This window comes from Triticum dicoccoides, chromosome 3B (genome assembly GCF_002162155.2).
Source record: "Triticum dicoccoides isolate Atlit2015 ecotype Zavitan chromosome 3B, WEW_v2.0, whole genome shotgun sequence".
Taxonomy (NCBI): domain Eukaryota; kingdom Viridiplantae; phylum Streptophyta; class Magnoliopsida; order Poales; family Poaceae; genus Triticum; species Triticum dicoccoides.
Genome location: NC_041385.1, coordinates 13,850,675 through 13,868,268, shown reverse-complemented (window position 1 = coordinate 13,868,268; position 17,594 = coordinate 13,850,675). Strand labels below are relative to the sequence as shown.

General features: G+C 44.6%; 2 protein-coding genes and 1 pseudogene across 2 annotated transcripts; all 3 read left to right on the top strand.

The window, feature by feature from the left end:
- Positions 1–901: 901 nt before the first annotated feature.
- On the top strand, positions 902–11,773 carry LOC119274402 (transcriptional activator DEMETER-like). Its single transcript, XM_037555095.1, has 17 exons — positions 902–1,014; positions 1,124–2,050; positions 2,662–2,752; positions 2,866–3,427; positions 4,132–4,211; positions 4,548–4,632; positions 4,725–4,810; positions 4,892–4,960; positions 5,051–5,087; positions 5,170–5,252; positions 5,839–6,261; positions 6,351–6,387; positions 6,493–6,606; positions 10,615–10,680; positions 10,773–10,887; positions 10,967–11,005; positions 11,385–11,773. Exons 1-17 carry the CDS (start codon positions 993–995, stop codon positions 11,543–11,545), a joined length of 2,997 nt encoding a protein of 998 aa, XP_037410992.1. The 5' UTR covers positions 902–992; the 3' UTR covers positions 11,546–11,773.
- A 286-nt stretch (positions 11,774–12,059) lies between these two features.
- On the top strand, positions 12,060–12,894 carry LOC119279080 (annotated as a pseudogene).
- A 1,542-nt stretch (positions 12,895–14,436) lies between these two features.
- LOC119280507 (E3 ubiquitin-protein ligase EL5-like) lies at positions 14,437–15,448 on the top strand. The gene has a single exon (XM_037561335.1). The coding sequence runs from the start codon at positions 14,441–14,443 to the stop codon at positions 14,888–14,890; it is 450 nt and encodes a 149-aa protein (XP_037417232.1). The 5' UTR covers positions 14,437–14,440; the 3' UTR covers positions 14,891–15,448.
- Positions 15,449–17,594: the final 2,146 nt, after the last annotated feature.

Genomic DNA, 17,594 nt, shown 5'->3' with positions numbered 1-17,594 from the left:
CTCCTCTCTGGACACTTCCGCTTCAAGGATGCCCCTCATAGCATCTGTTACGCGCGGTTGCACTTTGTTGAGAAGCTTGACCAAGTGGTTTCCTCCGGCGGAAGTGAAAAGATCCTGAAAAAAATGAACACACATAGTTATTAAGCCCTTCTCCTTCCTTCACCTCCGTCCCATCTTCCTTCCTCAACATCTTGATTCTATTTGCTTTCTTTCTCGCCGACGCCACTGCCATGAAATAGCGCGTGCACTTGTTCCCATCTCTTAGCCAAGATACATGTGATAATTGTTTGGCTTTGGTGTTTTCCTTCTCTTCAAGGTCCTCCATCATACATCTCAGCCTCGCCTCCTCTCTTATTTTCTCCTCAGATACCAGAGCCCTCATGCATCTTTCTAGACTCTGGCGCGCTTTCTTCAGGCGGCTCTCCAACTCCCCCGCCACTTCCTTCCCCCACTTCCTCATCCTCCCAGCCACACTCCGCAACGCAGAAGCTACGTCTCCTCTTCCCTCCAAATAGCCTTATTCCCAAGCGCCTTGAACTTCGGCACTGCATCCCTCCTCTTTCAGCCACCAGGCCTCAAAGCGAAAACCATGGTCATCGCCCGCCATCCTTCTGCTCTCCTCTTGTGTGCAAACTATTACTGGTCTATGATCCGAATGCCGAGGAGCTCCATTGAGCACTGTGAACTACCATTCACACCATGAGGAGTATTTTTGAAAGAATATGAAAAGTTCCCTTGATGAAAAAAAATGTGTATTCCTAAGTTTTGTATTGTGGGGCCACAGTCAACAGTCAGAGAGTCTAAAAAATTATTCTTTTCACGAGAAGAGTCCTGGTAGGATTCTAACAGAAGGTAAGATTTCAGTTAGAAACTCTTTGTTTATTTAGGAGATTTTCTAGCAAAGCGGATATCCCATTGTCCCTGCTGCTGCCTTCCCAAGCTGCTCCTGCCTGCGCCGCAAGAGCGGAGCCGCCGCCGCCCCGCCGGAAACGATGGAGGCAAGACCAGATCTTGGTGAGTGCATGCTGCCTAATCCCTTCTTCTTGATCGAATCTGAGGTCTGGGGGTAGGAAACGCCGTCAATCTCCGCGAATTTCTGATTTCATTGTCTCTGCTGGACCAGGGCCTGGATTGCTCATGCCGCCGGCGACCCCCGACAATGGCCGGCGGCCGCCGTTCGATTCCTCCACGGATGGCCCCTCCTCTTGCTCTGCTGCGGTCGCCCCCGCGTCGGCTGACCTGGGGGTGTTTGATAAGCACGGCTTCATCTACCTCAGGTCCCCCATTGGGGAACAGCCTCGATCTGTACCCGGCGCCACTGATGGCTGCGCAGCCACCGCGCAGACCTCCGATTCCTCCGACGAGATTGCGCCGCCAGGGGCTGGTTCCGCCACTGGCGCTGCGACTCCTATCTTCATCCCCACCCCGGAGAAAGAGGAGAGCACCCATTGGCGGCCAAGGAAGAAGTCCACCAAGGGGGTGCCTCGGCTGAAGGTGATGAAGGATAAACACCCCAAGCCTGCCCGCACAACGCCGGCTAAGCCTCACAAGACGCCGGTGGCAAAAAAGGACGGCGGGGCTGGATCTGTTGGAGATGGCACTGATAATAAGCTATCAAAGCGCAAGTTAGACTTCGATCTGGAAGTCATTACGGGGAGTTTCGGCAGGGCCAAGCTGATGGCCAATCTGAGGCTCCTTGCAGAGGTTAACAATATTTCAAGTGCGACGAAGACAAAGAAAAAGAAAGCAAGTGGCGACTGGGCCATTGTTCCTTACCAGAATGCTGCTCCGACTGATGCGTCCTGCTCTACTTTGGTCCCATTTGGGGGTTTGGGTGGCCACGGAAATCACTCGAATCAAGTGCGGCCCAAGGTGCTAGGCCTCGATGTTGAGACATTGCGAGTGTGTGGCGTTCTGACCAAGTGGGAAGAGATTGACAGTGAAAGTTTCGAAGGGGTTGATATCGGCAGCGGGCCTGGATGGGCTGAAACTCGGCGGGATTATAAAAAGCGTGTGGATTGGTTTATTGCGACCGTAAAGGATTTATTCGGTAATGATCCTGGCTCATTCTCTTCTCTCTGTCTTCATTTCTGCAGCGTGCAATAAGGAAAAGAAGATGACATATTAAGTGAAATGCACATCCATGCCAAAGTGGAAAATAAATACATGAAAAGTAAGAAGCGTAGCATTGCCTTTGATAAAACCTGAAGCTTTTCTCACAAAGAATAAAAAACTTGAAGTTTTGAAAACTCCTACAGACATATCAGGTGAGTCAGGTCAGCCATTAGTCACTTGATGTCTTCTGTGGAGAAACAATTTAATCGATAGTTTTTTAGTGTCTATACATTGGGTAGTTCAATGGAGAAACAAAAATAATCTGGCATTAGGTATTTGATAGTGGCACTTGGTTCCAGTTTTTCTCTCATGCAGGCGAAAGCGTAGGACTTTGAACAATGTTGTACCTGTTGCTAATTAGTACCGAGTTCCAAAAAAAAACAGGTGAAAATGAATATTTCGTGATATATAATGAGCAGTATAGCCCTTGCATCCACAGTAAACATGTGGATGATTGATCAAATAAGTTTTTTTACAACCCTCTGCTTATATATGAAATACACAAGTTCACATTGGATTCTAAGTTTTGAACTGCTTTTGTGTCAGGTCCCAGAGAATATTCTCGATGGGGAGGATCCGTAATTGATTCTGTGGTTGGTACTTTCCTGACACAAAATGTTGCTGACCATTTATCAAGGTAATATAGTAGAGAATGTGGTCTTTGCTTGCATGCTTGTGCTGGCACTGATATACATTTTTTGAACATCATATGCACTTTTGATTACTAACTGTTTTTGTATGAACATACAGCAATGCTTTTATGATCCTGGCAGCAAAATTTCCTATGAATAAGAGGAAGGGTAATGCTGAAGAATGTTCATATGTACCTCCGTCAACAGTTGACGTCAAAGAAAACTTGAATTTGACTAAAGCACATGATGCTGATGATTCTACCAATTCAGTTTTTACCAATCCCATTGATTGCGAGGAAGTTGGTTACGGTGAGGAGGTAAAAGGAAACTATGGTCAAGACTACAAAACAATTATGGAGAAGTTCCTAGCTATTATAAAAGAGAAAGACATCTCTACTTGGGAGAAGGATGATCTTTTGAACTTAGTCAAGGATAAATCTGGAAAACCAATATGCACTGAAAACACCTTAAGAAAGTTCATAGCCACGCTGCGGGTGGAAGATACTGCTCACTGGGATAAGTTACGGGATGAAGCATATAGAAAAGGATATGATAACGGAAGCAAAACTAGAATAACTGACAAAGTAAATTGGGAAGCTGTACAGCAGGCCTCATTTGTTGACGTTGCAAAGTGCATTGCAGGCAGGGGACAACATTACCTTCTGGCATTGCGGATACAGGTATGTGATCACGGGATACACTGTCTTACTTAACTCTATAATACGGCCCCAACATTTCTGTACCAAGAATGTGTTTCTAAATACCTTCCTCCTGAAAAAAATGAATGTTCTCATCTTTTGTACTCCCTCCCATCCATAATAACTGTCAGCAAAATTTATGTAAGCAGACTTTCATATATTTTGTAGTGTCAAAAAACGTCTTACATTATGGGACGGAGGGGGTAGTCAGTAATATGTTTGATTACCAAGTTGTTTGTTGTTCTGTAACATCTACTTTGGAAATATTGAAATTTTCGGCTCGGCTAAGAAAAAAATGATGGAAGTATGAACTGTCAGCTACATTGGAACTCTTTATTTTCCATGCAATTAATGTATTGTCCGATTCACGCAATCACTACTTGTATAGTACTCCCTCCGTCCCATAATGTAAGACGTTTTTTCACATCACACTATTTTAAACAGCGGTTTTGAGTGAAACATCATTTTATTATTTGACTAATATCCATACTCCCATCACTAGTAACATATTTTGTCCGAATCACGCAATCACTACTTGTATAGCATTTTTTTAACAGCAGTTTTGAGTGAACCATCATTTTATTATTTAACTAATATTCATATTCCCACCACTAGCAACATATTTCTTCAATTCTTGTTTTCTGCATTTTACGCAAGAGCTGAAAGTATTATTTGACCTTCTACAGGCATTTCTCACGCGCATAAAGAAAGATCATGGAAGCCTTGACCTGGATTGGCTTAGATGTCTACCACGAGAAAGCGCAAAGTATGGCCATATATTTCACAAAACATATGCTGCAGTTAGTTACATCACCATTTTAGTGTTCTTTGTTTTAATGGTGCTGAACTATCAAGAAATAGCTGCATAACGATATTGTCCCTATTTTTAGATGTTCAATTTTCTTGCATTTATAAATAAATATAACCATGCAGCAATTTACTCTCAGAAACTTTAGTAGATTGGAGGAATATCATGGTACTTGTGGTAGGGAACTGCTAGCAGGCTGGATAAAATAGGAAACTAATATTTGTTCAGAGCTACATAAAATCTGCATGCTCAGTGGAATTATATCACTCATATCTTTTTTTTTCTGGGCATTAGAAAATACCTACTCAGCATAAATGGACTTGGAGCTAAAAGTGTCGACTGCATACGTCTTTTGTCACTGGAGCATAAAGCATTCCCAGTAAGTTAACTTTTGTTTCTTAAAAACAAATCAAATTCTGTCAGGTGAATGCATTTTAAATCAAAGCTATGATCGCACTCCACTCCTTTCAGGTTGATGTCAACGTAGCTCGCATAGTCACAAGGCTACAATGGGTTGAACTGCAATGCTGTTCTGAGGAGTTTCATTCGGTTGACCTGTAAGATTTTTGCACCTGAATATGTGAATAACTAGCTATGATTGACAACCCAGTTCTTATGCCTACTTTCCTTTCTTGAAGATATCCACTCATGCAGGATGTGCAGAATTACTTATGGCCTCGACTATGTACTATTGACAAAGAAAAATTGTAAGTCCTGATCATTTGAAATGTATCAACATTCTTTATGTAACTTTTAGAATTTTAGTAGACACATCTGACGAATATGTAAAATAATAGGTATGAACTACACTGTCTCATGATAACTTTCGGAAAGGTATTTGCTCCACAAAAGTGATTAATAAAATTTATGATGGTTTAGCTACAAATGTTTTATGGTGGATGCTTCCATTATGCAGGTAATTTGCACAAAAGTAGATCCAAATTGCAATGCTTGCCCATTCCGTGGGGACTGCAGGTACTACAAAAGTAAACTTACCAGGTATGTTCACATGTTGCAAAGTTATTTACTTGAGCTTATTTCAGCAACACACCGAGATATTGTTATTATGGTACGTAGTGAACTCTTGCAACCACAACAACTAAGCCTTTAGTCCCAATCAAGTTGGGGTAGGCTAGAGCTGAAATCCATAAGATCTTGAAACCAACTCATGGTTCTGCCATGTGGGTAGCTAACTAACTCGCACCCCTGTCCATGGCTAGTTCTTTGGTGATATTCCAGTCCTTCAGATCTCTCTTTACGGACTCCTCCCATGTCAAGTTTTGTCTACCTTTTTTTTGCGGATGCTGTTTAAATTTGAGTAGCTGCCATTGAACTAGGTAGTACTGTGACATAGGTGTTTATGTAGCTAACTATTATTGATATTCAAGTGCTATGTCTTAAACAAAGGATTGGAAATTACTAGTGAAGTAAAGCCTTTTAGAAGGTGCAATATACAAAGATGATTACTCATATAAGATTTGTGTCTTTCTTGTAGAGACGATATTTGCATGGTGAACTTTTTATTTTATTGATTTGGACTAATTTTAGATTGAAGCACGGAACAATAACATTTGCTTGTTATCAGACCATTACTTCCTCCTGCAGAGGAGCATGTGCGTGGTGGTGAAGAGAAAACAAGTATAGTTACTTCTGAAAGACTGTTGTCAAATGGTAGCTGCATGCCAAGTCATCAAATCGAAGAAAGCAGGATTGCTGGCAGACAACCCTCCCGCAGCTGTGAGCCCATTATTGAGGTGCCACCAAGTCCCGAATATGAATATGAAGCACTTGATGAGCAAGAATATCCCAATGAAGATGATCTTGTTGATATTGAAGATATTATGTCAGGAGTACACTACGACGTTGAAATAAATCTGTGTTCAAACAAGCCTATGGTGAGAAATTGCTCTTGGACACCAAATCGTGGAAAAGATTTGGCATTGAGCAATTCACAACATACAAGCAGGAAAATGAAACACATAGGGCGTCTTAGGACAGAGCACCTTGCGTACGTAATAATATACTTTCCTGATATATTGAGCTTTTGTCCTCAGAAATCAGCAGTGCCCCACTAAGATTGCATATTTGTTATTACAGGTATGTGCTCCCAGACGGTCATCCATTGTTGGAAGAGGTATGTTGTATGCCATGATGCCTTATCTTTGTACTACAATTATGAGGTAGTATGTTTTACTATTACAATGATGTTGATTGATAATTTGACTGATATGTCTTCCAGTTTGAAGAGCGAGTTCCAGAAGATCCATCTCCTTATCTCCTGGTTCTTCATCCTTGTCCTGACAATCCTCCTCCTGGTGCTGTCGAGAACTGCATGGTGAAAGGCACAATTCTGGTGAGTAATCACTTGCTCAGAGTGTACTTTACTTTTGTAAAATATATGTAAACTTGATGCAGAAAATAATATTATTTTTCTCAAGGAACAGAGTTAATATTAAGAAGAGTCAAGAGTCAATAGATTAGGAACGTTGAGGTATGCAACTATGCATGAAACAAAGTTGATACAAGTACCTCAACTATGCATGAAACAAAGTTGATACAAGTAGCTAGGAATGATCATCATAGTATATATGATTTCGTTAACTTTTGATGGCAGTAACCAAAAGTTATCCAAGTTGGAATCTATAGTTAACCAATTTTAGTTCTGTTTGTGTCACCATCCACCTTTACTTTATGGACTTTGATAACTGGCAACCGTGTGCCAGTTAGCAAAACGTCGAACCCATAAAATAAAAAAAGCAAAACGTCTGAACCATCCATCCGACGAGGCTTGAGTGCCAGTTTGTCTTTCCTGTTGAAGAACTCGAACGAGCCCTCCACATCTGTCGTTCGATTCGGTACAAAAAAAATCTGCCTTTGATGGGACTCGAACCTTGATAACATAGATAGTCGAGCGCAAATACTAGACCAAGTAACCAACACGCCAAGTCTTCTTTCTTGTTAGGTCAATGGAAATTAGCCATTTAACCCCTTGCACTACTGCCTTAATTTATAGAAAAACGATTCCTCTGACTTTTTTTGGTGCATCACTGGCGCTGCACTTAATGTGTAAATTTATGGAGGAACTTCTCTGCAAAATTTTGTTTTCTAGGGTATCTCATGAGGCTTTACAGAATGTGTTCATGTGTATATGTGTCGTATTTTTTTTCTTGAGCTTGAACGAGTGATCTACTTTAAAAATGGCAAAGAGAGGTGAGACCGTCGTAAGCTATTAGGTCTAGGCGTCTAGCTGCGTGTATTAGATCAACTTTAAAGAAAGTTAGCAAGGGTATGCTTTTCAACAACTTTTAGTTTTGGGGTCAATAGTTATCAAGGTGTTTTTATGTAAGTTATCACGTTTGTGGTGCTTAAATTTCCGTGATATTTACACAGAAATTATCAGGTATGTAAAGGTTACAGCGATATTTGTATGTAAGTTATTGGGTATTGTTCATATATATCGTGCTAATTTCACATAAGTTGACAAGGTGTATTTTTCAACAATCTTTTCCCCCTTAGTCAACGTTACCACGGTGTTTGTACATAAGTTATTGAATATGTGCTTCGTATATTACCGTGCTATTTCCACATAAGTTACGGTTTGTATATTTTTCAACAACATTTTTCCTCTTGGTGAAAGTTATCGCCGTATTTGTATGTAAATTATCAGGTATGTGCTTCGTATATTACGATGCTATTTTCACATAAGTTACCGGGTTATGTTTTTAACAACTTTTTTCCTCTTAGTCATGGTTGTTGATGTGTTTGTACTTAACTAATTGGGTATGTGGTTCGGATATTACCCTGCTATTTTGACATAAATTACCGGAGGATTATTTTTCAACAACATTTTTCCCTCTTAGTCAGAGTTACCGCGGTGTTTACACGTAAGTTACTGGGTATGTGGTTTGTATATTGCTGTGCTATTTTCACATAAGTTACTGGGGATTGTTTTCAAGAAAAAATCCCCTTGGTCAATGTTGTTGTGGTGTTTGTACGTAAGTTATCGGGCATGTAATTCATATATTACCATGTTATTTTCACATAAGTTACCGGGGTATATTTTCAACAACTTTTTTCCCTCTTAGTTGTAGTTACCGCGGTGTTTGTATGTAAGTTATCTAGTATGCGTTTTGTATATTACCATGCTATTTTCACATAAGTTACCGGGGATTGTTTTTCAACAAAAATTCCCCCTTGATCGGTTATCGGTATGGTGTCTGTACGTATGTTATAGGTTATACGGTTCATATATTTATCGTGCTATTTTCTCATAATTTACAGAGGTATGGGGTTTGTATATTACCGTGCTATTTTTACATAAGTTATCGGGAGTATTTTTTCATCAACTTTTTTCCGGTCTAAAAGTTACTATGGTGTTTGTATGCAAGTTATCGGTTATGCGGCACTTATATTGTCATGTTATTTGCACATAAATTCCCTAGGTATATTTGAACAAAAAAGAATCTAGGCCAAATGTTAACATGCTGCTTTGGATGTAAGTTATCAAGTCTGTGTTGCTTAAAAAACCATGCTATTTACACAAAAATTATCGGATATGTTTAAACAACTCTTTTTCCAGATCAAAAATTTATCCCAGTGTTTTGTACGTAAGTTATACCGTTGGGTATAATTGCAATAACATGTTTTTGAGTCAATTTTTGTGTGTGGAAATAACATAATTTTTTGTGTAAATAACATGATAACTTATGCATAAATTACGTAAGCCTACAATAAATTACATAAATGGCATGATAATATGTATCACAGGCTTACATAATTTTTTGTTTTTTTGTTACCATGGTCTTTATACATAAGCCTGCGATGCTTAAAGAAATATGTATTGACAGAAAAAGTTATCATGTTACTTTCATTCTACAGATGCACCTACAAAACAGAACGAGTTATTTTCGTGTCTTTGAAAGCAAGCATGATGTAGTCTCGCCTATCTTTTGCCCATCCGACAGCACAGCCAATGACACCATGGCCAAGCTCAGCTCAGTATGCATGTACACATATAGGACTCAGCGCTGTCCTTGAGCGTCTCCTCCATCGTCCTGAACTTTCACCCAAACTTCTGCAACTTCTCAGGCCTGAACATCTTCTCATCTCCCACCTGAATGAACCTACCAACTCATTGTCATGGTCATCAAAATCCAGAGAGTTTACACCTGGTTTGCACAGTGCACACGTCAATGTACGTATAGATTAAGTGATGGCTTCTTGCTTGTTGGATGTTCCCATGGAGCCTGCACGCCACTTAGAGGATTATCCAGCTAAAACTATCACAAGCTCCAATTCCTGAAGAAATACAAAACAAGAAGTGCAGAGCACGAGGCGAGCCCCCAGGATCCCGTCAAACATGGCGCCGGACGACGAGGCCGGCTGGGCGCCACCGCCCCCGTCCTCGGCGACCGCCTCGGCCCTCACGGTGTACTCCTCCAGGACGTTGGCGCCTCGTGGAGCAGGAGCTCGTGGGGCAGCGCACGGGGCTCGGATCCGAAGGCACTGTTGCGGATCAGGTGCGTAAGGCGGACGGAGGCGCACGTCGACAGCAGCCGGGGGCGTGCAGGGCCGGCGGAAACGGCGATCGAGAACGGACGCACCAGCGATGAGAGGTGAGGAAAGGGACAAGCAGTCAACGCTGAGAAAAAAATAGAGGATGAGCGCGTCGCGCGGGGGCACAAAGTCTTCCTGGCGGCGCGGCTAGAGCGGGTGGGGAGAGAGATAACGGGGGGCTGCAGACGGATCGTGTTCGCTAGATTCAAAACAGACGTTGACGAGATCGTGTGGCAGTTTTGCAATCTGCCACACGTATGCCACATACATATTTCGTTACTTTATTAATAGAAAAGTCAGGTACATTTCAATTGTCGACATCTCTTCTAAGAAACTAAAACAGAAGGTGCAGTAAGTTCAAATTAGTGAGTTTCGTCACTTCCGTGCATCAACCATCTCATACTAAAAGCCGAGAATATACAAATCAACCGGCCAGCTTCGGTCTAACTGCCGTTTTCCCAGCCCATGGCCATACAAATCTAGCACAATTTGAAATTCACTGCAACTCTAATAAATTCTTATTGGGCATTTTTTTGTCATTTGTATGAACTCATCCACAACCCTGATTATCTGAGAGCAATATTTTTCTCTGTTATTGTACCATTAAGCTATTCTCACTTGATAATGATGGTCATGTGGAATAATTTGGTTATAATTATGCGCGTCTCTTTGTGCCCTGCGCCATGTAATTATAGTGCTTAGTTTTGACCGAAATCAGACATATGATATGAACCCTCTAGCATATATTACAATATGAGTAAATCTTTTATCCTTATTTTCGATTGGTGCATACATGAATGAGCAGATACCCTGTCGAACAGCATCCACAGGAAACTTCCCATTGAACGGTACCTACTTTCAGGATCATGAGGTGCGCAGACTGCCATATTTTACGCTGTTAATTTCTGACAATTCTAGACCAAATTGGCTAGAGACTAACTTTTCAACTAAACCCCTTTGCAGGTCTTTGCAGATGACTCATCTAGCCGTCTTCCAATAGTCTTCTCTAGTGAGTGTCTCAACGACCTGGGGAAATGCATTGTATATTTTGGCTCATCAATACACTCTATCACAAAAGGTAGCTTATTGTTGAACTGTGAATGTGTTGAAATTGTTTACTGATGAGTGATATTAACTGGCGTACTAATCAATCTCAGGTCAAACAAGACAAGACATTGAAGACTGCTACAAGAAAGGTAAAGAGTGCTTGCCAGTTTCTTCTCTTCTTTGTTAGTTTATTTGTCACTGATGGGCTAAGGGTCTTCGGATATTGAAAAGGGTGGACACTTTTTGCTCTCATAAAATGCCTAACATGGACCATTGTGAGGAAAAAAATATCCTGCAAAATCACAAGTGAAATCAGCGCCCCGCTGACAGTTTTGGGGATGAAAGTTGCTTTGCAGAATCACAAGTAAAGAAGCTGAGATGCGAGGCAGTGTAAATTTGCTAATAGACTAGCTTTGAAACATTATTTGTGAATCACCCGCTTAGACACAAATTAAAGCTGTGATACGACATTGAGGCGCCTTTTCTCATGTGATCGAATTTCATACTGTGTGCTGTGATCTGTTGCAGGATATGTGTGCATAAGAGGGTTTGACCGGCGGACGAGATCCCCAAGGCGACTGCGTGCCGCATTACATTCCATCAACGAAAAGAAAGAGGACGGCAGCAAACAGAAGGAAGGCGCGGGGCTGGGGAAGAGCAATGAGCAGAAGGCGCCTTCGACAAATTAGGAATTACCGCTTATTTTGGGACGGAGGGAGTGTTAGATTAGAATGTTACCTGACGCCGATGGTAGCTGGGGTGAAGCTAGTGTGGTTAGTGTAGTTCTCTGGTTGTCTTAGTAGTACAGGGCTAGTGAGAAATGTAGCTGGATGGAGCGGTTAGAGCGATTGCGGATGTAAATCATGATTTGTATTTTTATTAGGATGAGTAAATAATTGGTGAGCCCTTGCCAGTCATGTGTTCCCTGTTTTCTCTCCCTTTGTGTCTCCTTCATGCTGCAAAACAAATCGAAGCCGTTTATCTTCATGTCCACTCGTCTGTCAGCACGACCCATGGAGCGCCTGCATCTGCATGGCCGAGCTTCATCTTCGTCCATCCATGTCAAATTGTCAATGTCGTTGACCTCTTCACTCCAAAACTCCCTCCGCGTGCATACATATACGCTCATGTTCACTCATCAGGCCACGCGGAACTATTAATCAACGACCGAGACCTGGACACCGACCACAGGGCCGCCCCGCCATGGACTCGTCGGCGTCGCGCTGGGCCGCGCCCGCCGTGTCGGCCGGCGGCGTGCTCGCCTCAGCGGCCATCTTCCTGCTGTGCATGACGTTCGCCCTGGCGCTCATCTTCCTCCACCACCGCTACTTCAGCACCGGCGTCGTCGTGCCCAGCGGTCGTCGTCGGCCGCGCACGCGGAGCGCCCAGACGGCGGCCCCGCCTCCCAGGGGCGTCGACCCGGAGCTGCTGCGGTCGCAGCCGGTCACGGTATACCGCGCCGCGGACGACGTTGGATTAGCGGAGTGCGCGGTGTGCCTGGCCGGGCTCGAGGACGGGGAGGAGGCGAGGTTCCTGCCCGGGTGCGGCCACGGGTTCCACGCCGGGTGCGTCGACAGGTGGCTGGCGGCCCACACCACCTGCCCGCTCTGCCGGGTCACCGTCGCCGGCAGCCCCGAGGCTTCGACGCCGACGAGCCTCCCTCACGTGCCGCCGGAGCCGGCCAACTACGCAGCGAGCCTGCCGCTGCCGGCGAGTGTGCTGCTCGGGGGTACAGACCAGGCCGTGCTCGGCGCGGTGACCGTGGCCACTGACGGAGTGCTGGTGATCGACGTTCCGGAGCCAAGGATGGTGGCAGCGCCCCCGCGCGTGGTCAGGCTGGGGTCGGTGAAGAGACTGTGGAGCTTCGGGAGGCAAGGGCCGTCGGGGTCCCCTGCGCCCTGCGCCGGCGGCAGCGGAACGGCAGACGTAGAGCGGGGCATTGGCATCACCTGTGCAACCCCGAGATCCCCGGTGTAGCGTTGAGCCGCCACCTGCAGGAATTGCCACCGGCCAGAGATCAGCTGGATCCAATGCCTAGGCTATGTACATATTTACACATGGAGGTATAGGACATAGCCACATAGACATTCTTTTAAAGATTAGTAATCAGATCGCTACGATAATGTTGATGTTTAGGAGTAAAATTTATTCCTCAGACTGAGAGTCACGAGCTCCATAGTCGCCCATACGTGTGTGATCGTTTACTTGCTGGTCTACTAGGTGTTCCTATGAGAGTGGTTATGCTACCGTGCAAGGATATCCCATGCATGCATGGATCCACGAATGGCTTTGAGATCTGTGCTATTTTTTTTTTGGTTTGTTGTTAAAATATACTATCTCAATTCAAAATGTTTGGTTCGGTTTTGTTTTTCCTCTTATTTCAACATGTATCATCTTGTTTCATTATGAAGTATGAACCAATAAAAAAAATGCACTTGTTTTGGATCAGGTTTGCTGATACACGACGACACACAATGAAACATTAGGACATAGCTCCTTTGATAGTACATATTGCATAACAAAGTCCACAAAACACAAATAAACAGAGTTTTTACAAACATAGTGCTAGGAATAGCCCCTCCCGATAAATCGGCTCAAACGATAAACGGTGATGATAAGGCATAATCTTATCGGTTACCCCCCGAGTAGCGATAAATCAGACGATAAATCGTTGAATCAGACGGTCTTTTGAATAGTGGTGGTAGCTGAGGCGAGGACTTCAGATAGATTTAAGGTTTTTTTCAGGCCTTTTCTTTTGTTTTCGGAAGTTTGTTTGGGAATATTTTAAGGTTGACCGCAGTGCCATGGTTAAAAACCGGGTCCCTGATGGGTATTGGGTCTGGGAAATATGGTATGGCCTCCATCACCATTCTACCCTATGGGGAATAAATTAGTTCGGTAAATATTTCAATGGGGATGTTTTCCGCCCACCTCCATTCCCTTAATAATAGATGAAATCCACATGGATTTGATGGGTATGGACAGTGGCGGAGCTATGTGAGATTCTATGTAACGGGTGTCCGAACTCTCGCAAATCCTCTAATTTGCTTTTGATTTATGGGAAAACTCACCCGAACTGATCGGTTGGTAAATATGGGACTGTGCATTGGATGGCTTTCAGCATCCGGACGATTTAGGGGTCACGCTGGAATGTGACGCTGCAAGTTTGCACCACGGGAGCGGGGATCTCCGGCGTCTTCAAGACGACTGGACTGGATCACTGGACATAGTTGCAACTTGGAAACTTGGACGAGCGAGGACCTCCGATGGAGAGCGCGACGTGTGGTAAAAACTTTGCGAATTCGCACGTGAGTTCCCTGTTGCATGCATGGACTGTTGACCCGTCCTCACGCATACGGATTGCTCCGTTTGGATTGTTGACCCGTCGTCATGCGCGCGCCTGCATGCACGCCCGGTTCCACCTTCTTTCTCCCCTCTTTCATCCATCCATGTCGACGGCGCTCACCTCATCTCCATCACTGTTCCCTCCCACCGCATCCGCATCGGCATCCGCATGCATACATATACGACCTGGTGATAGAACGGACCGCATCGATCTTCACTCACCGAGCCACACGCATGTCATGGAGCCGTTCCACGGCATACTCATCGCGGCGGCCACCCTCGTGCTCTTCCTCATCTTCGTCGTCTTCCCGCTCAGCTTCCTCCGCTACTACTTCTTCAGCAACGGCGCCGCCGAGGTGCCCGCGCCGAGGGGCGTCGGCCCGGAGCTGCTGGGCTCGCTGCCGGTCACGGTGTACCGCACGGAGGACCACGTCGGGGTGCTGGAGTGCGCCGTGTGCCTGGCCGGGCTCCAGGACGGGGAGCAGGCGAGGTTCCTGCCCTGCTGCGGCCACGGGTTCCACGCCGGGTGCATCAGCGTGTGGCTGGCGTCCCGCTCCACCTGCCCGCTCTGCCGGGTCACAGTCGTCGGCAAGATTCCCGACGCGCTTAGGCCGACGAGTCTCCCTCCCACACTGCAGGAGCCGGCGAATTACGCCGGGAACCTGCCGGCGAGTGTGCTGAACTGCTGATGCTCGGGATTTCAGACCAGGCCACGCTCCGCGCGGTGACCGTGACCTCCGATGGAGAGGCAGCTCCGCCCTTGCAACGGCAGCGCAGCGGTGCTGGTGATTGATATTCCGGGGTCAAGTCAAGGATGGTGGCGCGACGAGTCCAAGTCTCCGGGCATGTTCAAGAGGCTGTGGAGCTTCGCGAGGCAAGAACCGTCGGCGTCCACTACGGCCTGCTCCGGCGGCAGTGGCATCGGAACAGGCAGCAGATGTAGAGCGGGTAGCATCACCTGTGCTGTGCATGCAACCCCGAGAGCTCCGGTGCAGGTGAAGCATAGAGCCGGGATTGTCACCGGATGTGCCGCCCAGAGATCAACTCCAGTGCCCAAGCTCTTCACATATTTGCATGCTTGTATATATGGGACATAGATATTCTTTTAAAGATTCAGTAACAAATATATAGGTTATTTTCTGATAGATAATCGCCTAAGCAGAAAATTAGTAAAAGTTATTCTTCCAGCCCAAGAATTAGTAGCTCCATGCGTGCTTGATCGTTTTACTCACTGACCTTCTAGACCCTCTCACGTCACTTTTAGAGCATCTCCAACAGACGCGTGGTAGCGCGGCACGCTAAAAAAGTTTTGCAGTGCTAAAATAATGTTTTTTGTATTATCAGACGCACAAAAACATGGCGTCCAACCCAACGGCCCCACATCCAGCAGCCCACACGCACAAGCCGGTATCCCAAATTTGTAACCCCACAGCCTGTGTATGTTAAAGTTACAACTTCATTTTTGTACGAGCTCTATTTACAGTTTCTGCTGGAGTGCTGTGTTTTGTCTCTCGCGCGTCAAATAGGCTTTTTTTTTCAGCGCGTGGCTTATTAAGTGCGTTTGTTGGAGATGCTTTTAGGACACGTCGCTTAGCGGCAAAGTCATTTTCCAACGGCTCTGCTACGTGGATGAATTGGATTTAGCAATCAGGTGGCTCCAGCTCAGTATATGTGGCTATGTGGTGGAGTATTTCGGATTCCTTTTATCTCATTATCCATGCATTTAGGAATCTATCTAATGTGTCCCATCAACGTTTTTTATCTTCTAAATGAAATGTTTCCAAAGTAATTTTACAACAATTCCACAAAGAGTCAGATATGTTATTTTTGCACATGGAGGTATAGGACATAGCCACATAGACATTCTTTCAAAGATTAGTACTCAGATCGCTACGATAATGTTGATGTTCATCGATAGCTATCAATCCAGCAGAAAATGAGGAGTAAAAGTTATTCCTCAGACTGAGAGTCACCAGCTCCATAGTCGTCCATACGTGTGTGATCGTTTACTTGCTGGCCTACTAGGTCTTCCTATGAGAGTGGTTATTCTACCATGCAAGGATGTTCCATGCATGGATCCACGATTGCTTTGAGATTTGTGCTATTTTTTGTTTGTTGTTAAAATATACTCCCTCCGTTTCAAAATAGATGACTCAACTTTATGCTAACTTAACACAAAGTTTTTTTTTTTGCGGGAAACTTAGCACAAAGTTGAGTCATCTATTTTGGAACGGAGGGAGTATCTCATTTCAAAATGTCTGGTTAGGTTGTTTTTCTCTTGTTTCAACATGTATCATCATGTCTCATTATGAACCAATAGAAAAATGCACTTGTTTTGGATCAGGTTTGCTGATACACGAAGACACACAATGAACGTTCAGGTACACCTTGAAACGAGAAGGAAAAACACAATGTAATGATTTGAAATGAAAAATACATCTAAAAACTGTAGTAAAAAAGTAGCACGAATCTTAAAGCAACCACATACGAAGGATACATACACGGGATATTAGAATTGTTTTTTGGTCTTCCTAGAGCCTTTCTAGGACACATCATCTAGCAGCAGATTGATTTTTAACAACTCCACTATGTGATACTGTAGGTTCACCTATCAGGTGGCTCCACCTCAGCATGTGCGGCTATGCATCTCCCTAGTGTTTTAGATACCTTTATCTGAATTTCCATGTATTTTCACATATATTTGATGGGCTCCATCAGTGTTTTTTTGAAGAACAAAGATGTTTTCAAGGTATTTTTTGCAAAACTCGAAAAAGAGCTAGGTGTCTGATATTTGGCATTTTTATTCAAATCTGTCCAGTCATTTCATTGGCATTCCAAGAAAGTCACTTTTTAACATTTTGAATTATTTTAGTGACACTTTATTGGCTAAAAGTTAGAGACTCGCTTGTGTTGAAACACTACCCGACCTCGGTCTGCCTTGGATCATCATCCCAAACTGGAACGGCGAAGAGGTCGATGGCTCCCTTGAGAGGGTAACGACACAATGTGCCAGCGTCATAGAGTCCAACTAAGCGGACATGGGTTTTCACCTGGAGCGCAAGCAAGGGAAGGAAGGGAAGAACCTCGGTGGTGCCCCCAAGAGAGGCGTGACACTAGCAGGCGTCACCACAGCTGATGCCAAAGTGCTGAGCTTTTGCTTGGTATCTTCCCTGTCCCAGGCCCCGCCCGCCTCGTCCGCCACCCTTCCTTTTGACGGTCGGCCCATTCAGATTTTGAGGCGGCTGACTTGCCATGTTGCCGAATTGATCTTCCGAGTGGCCACCTATTCCGGATCCTCTACCTCCATCGTCTCCGGTAGCTTCTTGTATGGGTCCATGCGTCAGCGTGGTGAAAAGGACGGGAATTTGGGGGCGGGGGGTGCCACGGTGTCGG

Coding starts and splice junctions, on each gene's coding strand:
- LOC119274402 (XM_037555095.1), top strand. CDS start 993: ATGGAGGCAAGACCAGATCTTG. Junction 4,212..4,547: donor CTACCACGAGAAAGCGCAAA/GTATGGCCATAT, acceptor TCTGGGCATTAG/AAAATACCTACTCAGCATAA. Junction 4,633..4,724: donor TGGAGCATAAAGCATTCCCA/GTAAGTTAACTT, acceptor CACTCCTTTCAG/GTTGATGTCAACGTAGCTCG.
- LOC119280507 (XM_037561335.1), top strand. CDS start 14,441: ATGGAGCCGTTCCACGGCATACTCATCGCGGCGGCCACCCTCGTGCTC.